The sequence below is a fragment of the Malurus melanocephalus genome, unplaced genomic scaffold (genome assembly GCF_030028575.1).
Source record: "Malurus melanocephalus ecotype Western Australia unplaced genomic scaffold, MMel_1.1 scaffold_496, whole genome shotgun sequence".
NCBI classification, from domain to species: domain Eukaryota; kingdom Metazoa; phylum Chordata; class Aves; order Passeriformes; family Maluridae; genus Malurus; species Malurus melanocephalus.
In genome coordinates this window covers 347,505-357,038 of record NW_026623728.1, presented here as the reverse complement: position 1 = coordinate 357,038, position 9,534 = coordinate 347,505, and the positions used below count along the sequence as shown (strand labels likewise).

The 9,534-nt window shown below is 44.4% G+C and overlaps 1 protein-coding gene across 1 annotated transcript in view; it reads left to right on the top strand.

Annotated features, from left to right (window-relative positions):
• TANC2 (tetratricopeptide repeat, ankyrin repeat and coiled-coil containing 2) overlaps positions 1 to 9,534 on the top strand; it is a 199,256-nt gene that overhangs the window by 141,281 nt on the left and 48,441 nt on the right. Inside the window, exons 14-15 of the mRNA XM_057381179.1 lie at positions 1,330 to 1,611; positions 4,814 to 4,947. Of these exons, the coding sequence (XP_057237162.1) occupies positions 1,330 to 1,611; positions 4,814 to 4,947 (416 nt within the window). The remainder of the gene's footprint in view (positions 1 to 1,329; positions 1,612 to 4,813; positions 4,948 to 9,534) is intronic.

The following is a 9,534-nucleotide window of genomic DNA, read 5'->3' as shown; positions in this document are numbered from 1 at the left end:
TCCTGGTTTATAATAGGATGGGGAAGGCAATTTTTGCTTTCCCTGTTTTCATCCCTGGCAATTCGAAGCTGCTCAGGTTTCTGTAAAATCCTCAACTTCTTGGGTGGAAAATACTCATGGGACAGGTGCTATCACAAGAAAATTTTGGGTGATAAAGAAAGCTACCCGCTGTAAAATTCTTCAACTCCTTTGGTGAAAAATGCTGTGTATGGGGCAGATGTTTTCACAACAAACCTGTGGGTGATAAAGAAAGGTACTCCCTATAAAATCTTCAGCTCCTTAGGTGGAAAATGCTGTGCATGGGACAGGTGCTTTCACAGGAAACCTGTGGGTTATAAAGGTTTTTTCCTTGTAAAATCCTCAACTCCTTGTGGGGAAAATGCTGTGGATGACACAGGTGCTTTGACAACAATCCTGTGGGTGACAAAGAAAGCTACTCCTTGTAAAATCCTCAACTCCTTGGGTGGAAAACAGTATCCATGGGACAGAAGCTTTCACAGGAAACCTGTGGGTGATAAAGAAAACTACTCCCTGAAAAATGAACTCCTTTAGTGGAAAATGCTGTGGATGACACAGGTGCTTTCACAACAAACCTGGGTGATAAAAAAAGCTACTCCCTCTAAAATGCTCAGCTTCTTTGGTGGAAAACACATGGGACAGATGCTTTCACAACAAACTTGTGGCTGATAAAGAAAGCTACTCCCTGTAAAATCAGCTCCTTTAGTGGAAAATGCTGGTTTGGGGACAGAAGCTTTCACAACAAACCTGTGGCTGATAAAGCTACTCCCTGTAAAATCTGCAGCTCCTTGGGTGGAAAATGCTGTGTATGGGACAGCTGCTTTCAAGCAAACCCTTGGGTGATAAAGAAAGCTACTCCTTGTAAAATCCTTAACTTTTTGGGTGGAAAACACTGTGGATGGGAAAGCTGCTTTGACAACAATCCTGTGGGTGATAAAGAAAGCCACTCCCTGTAAAATCCTCAATTTCTTTGGTGGAAAACACTGTGGATGACACAGGTGCTTTGACAACAATTGTGTGGGTGATAAAGCTACTCCTTTTAAAATCCTCAACTCCTTGGGTGGAAAACACTATCCATGGGACAGAAACTTTCACAACAATCCTGTGGCTGATAAAGAAAGCTACTCCCTGTAAAATCAGCTCCTTTAGTGGAAAATGCTGTCCATGGGACAGAAACTTTCACAACAAACCTGTAGCTGATAAAAAATCGCATTTTCTTTCCTCTTTTCACAACGGAATGATTTCCGTGCGCGATAAAACATCCATTTCCAAACCCTGCTCTGATTGTGTCCCTCGTGTCTCCCTCCCCAGTTCGCTTCGCACCCTACAGACCCCCCGACATCTCCCTGAAGCCTCTGCTCTTCGAGGTGCCCAGCATCACCACCGAGTCGGTGTTTGTGGGGAGGGACTGGGTGTTCCACGAGATCGAYGCGCAGCTGCAGAGCTCCAACGCCAGCGTCAACCGCGGCGTGGTGATCGTGGGCAACATCGGCTTCGGGAAAACGGCCATCATCTCCAGGCTGGTGGCACTCAGCTGCCACGGCACCAGGATGAGACAGATCGCCTCCGACAGCCCGCACGCCTCGCCAAAACGTAAGGGTGGGGTTTGTGTAACTCGCCGAGGTTTTCTGTGTCGGTTTTAAAGCGGTTTTTTGGTTGAAATAAATGCGTTTGTGTTCGTGCGCCAGAGGTCAGGTTAGTGTTGGTTGTTAGGATTGGAGCAACCAAAGGAAGGACTTGGGAGAAATGTGTCTGAAATGCATTGTTGGGAGTTTTTGTGAGAAATGCGTTGTTTGGGAGTTTTTGTGAGAAATGCATTGTTGGGAGTTTTTGTGAGATGTATCTGAAATGCATTGTTGGGAGTTTTTGTGAGAAATGTGTCTGAAATGCATTGTTGGGAGTTTTTGTGAGAAATGTGTCTGAAATGCATTGAATGCATTGTTGGGAGTTCTTGTGAAAAAATCATTTTTGGGAGTTTTTGTGGAAATGCGCCTGAAATGCATTGTTGGGAGGTTTTGTGAGAAATGTGTTTGAAATGCGTTGTTGGGAGTTTTTGTGAGAAATGCATTGTTGGGAGTTTTTGTGAGAAATGCGCCTGAAATGCATTGTTGGGAGTTTTTATGAGAAATGTGTTTGAAATGTGTTGTTTGGAGTTTTTGTGAGAAATGCATTGTTGGGAGTTTTTGTGAGAAATGTGTTTGAAATGCGTTGTTGGGAGTTTTTGTGAGAAATGCATTGATGGGAGTTTTTGTAAGAAATGTGCCTGAAATGCATTGTTGGGAGTTTTTGTGAGAAATGGACTGAGTGGATTGGGTTGGAAAGGACCTTAAATCCCATCTCGTTCCAACCCCTGCCATGGTTCCACCATCCATTGGGTTGCTCCAAGCCTTGTCCAGCCTGGCTTTTTGGGTATTTCCAGAGATCCAGGGACAGCTACAGCTTCTCCCCTTTGCCAGGGCCTCCCCATCTCCCACTTTATTCCTAATAAAGGAACACTTTATTCCTAATATTTAATCTAAATCTGCCCTCCTCCAGCTTGAGGTCATTTCCTCTTGTCCTATCACTCCATGCCCTTGTGTAAGGTCCCTGTTCATCTCTCTCGGAGTCCCTCAGGTAGTGCTTTAGGCAGTTTTTTTACTGCTGCTGTTCCAAAGCTGCTTTTTGAAGAGTCAGAGTAGTCTGTCGCAAACTCGTCTGGCTCAGAAACATCACAGGCATTTCTGTGATTGGGAACGCTCCAATTTTAGAAACGCAGAATGGGTTTGAAGGGACCTTTAAAGGTCGTGGAGTCCAATCCCCCTGCTCATGACAGCTCCAGCTAAATCAGGCAGGCAGCATTGTGTGGTTGTGAATCCATGGCAGCACATTTCCCTTCCCATACGGATTATCTCAGTGTRGCAGGGTACAAATCCTCCCCGTGGGTCACGAGCCCGTGTAGGCTCAGCTYAGCACCCAGGACTGCTCTGCCTCCCGTGGTCCCATCCAATCCCCATCACATCCTGACAGCTTTGCAGGTGGAGATGACAACATTTTAAAATCACTCAGCTCTCCTTAAGTGAGTAAGACACGGCTAAAAATACTGACTTGGGTACCTGGAGGTATCTTTAAGGATGTAGGTCACTGTATCTCAGTGAAGCCAAAGTTAAATCTGTTGACTGGAACGCTGTGCTCTTTCCCTGTCACAAGAGCTGAAATGTCACCAGGGGTTGGCATGTTGAATAGTGTCACTTGTCAGAGCTGARTGAGCAATGTGGAGTGAAAGGAAGGCCTTGTTTCTGTATTTTAACTGCAGCTCTGCAGTTTTGTGTGTCCCCAGTCTACTCAGGGCGATGGTGGACATGGAAGGGATGAATGTGTTTAACTCCTTGTGCACTAAAATCTGCATTTCTCACCCTTTGTGCACAGATCATGAGGATCCTTGGTCCCATCCAACACATTGTTTAGTTCTCTCCATGAAATTAAAAGCTGGATGAATCCTCAGCGTTAGTTATTACATGGAAACCTTCAGAATCAATAATTAATTTGATTTGATTTCCTAAAGAGATCACAAGTATTAGCCTAGCTGTAGAAAATAATAATTATTCTGCAAGATCTTTGCGGGTGCCTTCCMAATCAGGATATTCTATGATTCATCGCTGATTTTCTGATAAGTTTCTTCGTTGTTTCTTTTTCCACATACTGACAAGAAAAARTCCATTATGCTTATTAAATCAATGATAATTAATAAGTGCTAATCAAGGTGGTCTGACTCTGCTATGGCAGCTGTGCAATCAGCATTATTAAACTGGCTTCAGTACAGCCTCACACTTCTAATTCCTCTCTCAGAAAGTACAAGTGGCTCCAAATCAAGAACGTGCCTCACTCTAACACATTTAATTATGGAGGCAGCAGTCATCCTCCTCTGGTGTTTGCCATTAAATGGGTCATTGTTTGCATGATTATTTCCAGTCAAACTCAGGGATGCACTGCAGCAATCCAGGCAGGAGAGTCCTCTGCCAGCACAGACTGCACTTCAGAGTGGTGTTTTTAAAATAATCAGCAACTAGACATCAGCTAGAGTGCTGTGTGTCGCGGTGTCATTAAAAAATTCTCCATGTGAGTGCCTAGGAGTGCAAATAAAAATGGTTTTGAAATGTTATCCACAGGCCAGGTGGATTTTGTAGCAATCTGCTGGTAAAGCCAGTTGCTGCTTTGCCAGGCAAAAAAAAAAGCAGCTAAAATGCAATAGAACACGGTTAAATTTGCCAGAGATGATTCCAGGATAATTTATTATTTGCTTGCAAGCCTTTTACAGATCCCGGTGCTGCTCCTGTTCCTCTCCCCCTGATTAAATTAATGGGCTTCAGATGGCTGTGTTAGCTGGGGCTCTTGCTTTATTTATGTTAGAAAATAGGCCTGTAATTCAGAAAAATTGGCTGTCTGTGCTGAAGGAGGACTTGGAACCAAATTAAGCAGCGATTGTTCATAGCAAGGCAAGGTCTGTTGGCAGAAGTGCAGAGCAGGAGAGCTCAGCACTCAAATCCACCAAAGCTGAAGGCAGAGCCTTCCAGAGTGCCCAGTTCTCTCCATCATTTTCATTATTATAAAACCAACCAAATTACAGCGGGGAAGATGAATAAGAAAAGCTCAAGGCTTTTTCTTACTGGTCCTTTCCTCCTTTTAAAAGAAATTTTTTAAAGACCCTTTGGAAATCCCTAAAATGCCAATCCCACAGCGTTTGCAGAGGTATTTTAACTGTGCTGTGGTGATGCCAGTGCTGCTCCTGTGGCAATCCCAACCTTTTTTCCTCGCACAGATGTTGATGCCAACCGAGAGCTGCCCCTGAGCCAAGCACCCTCTGCCCACCCATCCATCACCAGCGGGAGCTGCCCGGGGACCCCCGAGATGCGCCGGCGCCAGGAGGAGGCMATGAGGAGATTGGCCTCACAGGTACTGAAAAAAAACCAAAAAAATACCTTTTTTTGTGTTCCTTGGGAAAAGGTCACTTCTAATGGGACCCCCGTGGTGTTTTCCTGCTCGGCGTCGCTTTGGAAAATCTGTTCCAGTGCTCGCTTGGGGAGCCTGAAGAGAGATTTCTGGAAGGAGTTTGATCACCCAGAAAAGTTATTTCTCTAAAACAAAACTCCCCCTGTTACTCTGAGGGTTTGTCTTTCCCAGCCACCCAACTTTCTCATTAGGATATGACATAATTAATGACAAAATTGTGTTTCTTCTTCAGCACTGAGAGCAAAATTGCCCAGTTTTTGAGCAGGGTTTTGTTTGGAAAGGTCAGGTGCTGTATATGGGGAAGGCACGGGCTGAGTGTTACTGTTGTGTGTGCACTTTGGAGAAATTTTTTTCTCAAAAATTTTCTCAAAAAATTTTGAGAAATTTTTTTTTGAAAATACTCCAAAGTAGACCATAGCTTTTGAAGCAATACACCATTTATACGTATAAATATACATTAAATATACAATAAAATACACATAACAACAATTGCTTGTTGTTACAGCAGGAGGGGTTTGTATGGAGCATTAGGAACACTGTCACTTACGTAAATAAGATTTACAGCTTGAATTTTGTTGTATTCCTGAGATTTAACCCTAATTCCGTGGTGGTGGGAAGGTGCCATTCTATTGCTTTGAAATCTGAGGAGTTTTCTCCTGCTCCTCCTACACCTTTTGGGAGGATGGGAGCAGTTAATGCTTTCCTGTCACTTGCTCCSAGCTCAGAGAARAAAACAGCARGAAAAATTATAATCAGGATGMGTTTTGCTTGGCTTTTTGTGCCAGATATATCTTGTATTAGATATATCTTGTATTTGATATATCTTGTCCTATCTGCTTTCCTGCTGCACCCCCATGGCCAGGCAGGGAGCGTGTGCTGCAGAAATAAATGCACAGATATTTCCTCTTTCTCGTGGAGTTTTTGAAAGGAATGCARTGCCCAGGTCTGGTTTTGTTCAGGATGCATTAGTCAATGTATTCCTTGCAAATCTGAAGCTCTGCAGACTACCAGAAAGGGCAGTCAAGTGTGCTATCTCTGCTTAAAATACCTCATCTGTCTCAGCTTTCTTCCCCTGAGTGCTTAAGTCATCCTGCTGGCTATGTAATTGATAAATGGATGCAGTTTTAGCTTCAGTTTCTTCCTGGAAAAGGGAAAGAATACGGCTCTTTCAAACATTGTGTCACATCCACAGCATAGATCCCTCACTGAAGCTTTTTGGCATCTCTGATCACCAGAGAAAGAGCAAGAAACAACACTTACAGCCAAAATTAAAGTAAAAATAAGTTGTTGTTCCTCGGCTGCGGACTCTTCAGGAAAAGGTTTTAAAGTCCTGTTCATTCTTTAGCCAATTTTTTTTTTTTTTTGTAAAATAAATCCAGTGTGTTGCTTTCGGGTCAGAGCCCAACAGCTGAGGCTGGGAGATGCTGCCCTTAGTGCCTGCAGCAGGATTACACACCAGGAGCAAGATCCTTAATCTCCCAGTAAATCTTCACTGCTGTAAATGCAGGTTTTACACAAATTCCAGAAATAATGGAATTCCAGACGTCAGCCCTGGATGAGCAGATCAGGCTGACCTCAGAATGGCTTCTCAAACCAGATTTGCTGACACAGCCCCTGGAAGTTYYGGAAATCTCCRTYGTGTTTGGGAAATGRTTCCTGGGATGACTCAGAACGGCASCACAGCTCCATCCCGAGCCTTTGGGTCTGTTCCCAGCATTGCTGTTACCCTTTTTGGGATCCTTGGACAGCAGCATCACTCCCATTCCCATTCCCAAGTGATCCCTTTGGAAAATGGTCCTTAATGCTGGAAGAACACAGAACAAGACATTGGCATTTTGTTGTTTAAAATCGTCACTCAAACCTTCATTTCCTGCTTCAAAGGGAAATCATTCTGAAAGGATTTTTTTTGTTTCATTCAATTTCATAATTAATGTTTTATTTTTAAGCTCCACGTTCCTGTTTATCCTTTATCACAAACAGTAGTTCGCTTTGTTGCATCAAAATATTTTCCAGAGGGGCTGTGCAGCACTCTGCAAACCGTGAGTTTGATGGATTATCGAGCCTCAGGAAGGAAAATAAGGACAAATGAAACTGTTAAGGATGTTTGTCAAGTTGCTAGCTGGGAGTCGTGTGCTCAGTGCACTCGTAGTAACCTCCTGGGCAGCACAACTCAGCATCACCGCTGAGGAATCCTTGCTGTCAACAGCAAATAAATTGATTTGCTTGGAAAGAGCTGTGCCTGTGATGTCCTCGTGGATAAAACAAACGCTCCCTGTCCTGTGCAGCTGCGGGGTTTGACGTTTCTGAGTGACACCGGGGGGGAAAAAGCATCACTGACCTGGCAAAGAATTGAAAATCTGTTAAAATAACAGCGTGGAGCTCTTTGTTGTGCGTGAGGTCGCCTCCTTCAGAAACTCAATCACACATCTGGCTCGCCTTTCAGGCATCAGGAGAATTTTGAGGCTTTGAAGATGCTGAGCTCTTCGCTGAGCAGAAGCACTGAATGGTTGTAGACAATGGTAAAAATAGTTGGTTAAAATAATTCAGTGCTAAATCTGAATGTCTGTGCCATGTTCTCCAAGAGAGGTTCGTGGGGACAGTTTGGGAAAACCTTCAMGTGGATGAGCTAAAGGCTTTCCAAAGTCTAATACAAAAAAAAAGAAAAGGAGAAAAAAAGACTGGAATGTCCCTTTGTGCTGGAGGATGGGGAAGAGGAACAGCATATTCCTGTGTCAGTAGCTGTGGAATAAAACAAGAGTTGCTGATGGCCTCCTTAAACAGGTTTTGTCCAACTGGCTGAAGAAAAAAGAGCCAAGGGAAGGGAAGAACCCTTCAGTCGATCTGGATGGAAAAGTATTTCTTGGACGTGCGTGTTTTGTAGCTGCATTTACATTAAAGTACAGAAGGAAGTGTTGCCAGTGACAGACAACCACAGCAGTCAGGGTTATTTGAGGAGCTAAACGAAGCACATGGGAAGAGCTGGAGAAAGCAGATGTTCCACCTCTGCCTGCACTGGGCAGAGTGGGATGTTCTCAGACTGTGCTGGAGAAATGCAGATCGTTACAAAAGCAGATTAATAATACACAAACACTCTTAGGTAACGGTTGGCTCAGGCTCCAGAATGCTGGTGGGAAGCTCGTTGTCCTCTCACCCACTCCCTTCCCTCTGAAAATGTCACTTAGCCCAAAATTCAGAAGTTGTGTATCTGTGATGACAGAAATGAAAGGTGAACAAACAGTTGCTTTCCCTCCTCTGGATTACTCAGGGTTGTACTTTCCTGCCTGCTTTTCGTGCAGTAATTTCTTGGGGGCCAAGGTTGCATTTAGCTCTTAATGTCAGAGATGAGCAAAGAATTAATTTTAGAACTAACTGCCGAGTGGCAAGCAGGAGCTCTGCTGGGTCYTGCCATGCTGACCTTCCCCCTTTTCCCTGAAGGTTTATCCTTTACTCACAGAGGATTTTTTTAATGGATTGGCTCCCCAGTTTGAACCAACCCGTTGAGCAGCTTTATTCTTTGGGTTTCTGCATGCTGTGGGGTGGCTCGTGGTAGCAGCACTTAAACAAATGGACCTGAAACTCTAATGGGTGACAGCACAGCTGATGGAGGAGCTGCTTTAGAGCATTTTGCTTTTGCTGAGCACGGCTGGTGGCTCCAGAGCTCCTCTCCCCCTCCTCCAAACCATTTCCAAAGCATCACTAACATTGCTGCAGGCATGTGGAAAGAAAGGGAGTGCTCCTCTCACCCAGGGGTGGAGGGATTTGTGTTTGCCTAGCCTTGATGCCCTGGGCCACTAATGAATTTCAGAGGGCATTTCCCAGCATACTCAGCTATGTAAAACTAATGAGCATTGCCCATGAACTGGGTCAGCGTGTGCCACATTCTGGGTCACAGTTGTGTGCAGTGGATAAAAATGCAGCAGTGCTGATGGCCATTTCCATTATCACMGCCAGCGCTGTGCCTGGTGTGTGGCAGAGTGGCAGGTCACAGTGTTACACTGCCTTTATTTGAAGCTGTTTTGTGTGGATCAGAAAAAAAAAAAATATATCTCGTTAGGTGCAGAATTATGGTTAGAGTACAATGTTGAAGTGCACTGGAGGGAGTGGGGTGTTGCTGTGAGCTCAGGGGTCCTGGAGGTTGGTCCAAGGGGGGTTGGCTGTCCTTGCACGACACATTTCCAGAAGGAAGCCAAGATAAACCACAAAAGATGTGTGATGGCAAAGGAATGCTGCCTAAATGGAATAGATTCTGTTCTACAAGCAGTGCTGGAGAACTGCTTAAAATCTGCCTGTCCTAATAATTAAAAATAACTGATCTCCCTTGAGCCATCTCCAGACCTTCCCACTCTTTGGATGTTCATGCTGTCCTTCCAGCCTTTCCCCTGTTACTGTCATCTTCTCCCTCTCCTGCCATGTCACTTGTTCCCTTTCTTTTCTTTTTCCTTTCCTTTCCTTTCCTTTCCTTTCCTTTCCTTTCCTTTCCTTTCCTTTCCTTTCCTTTCCTTTCCTTTCCTTTCCTTTCCTTTCCTTTCC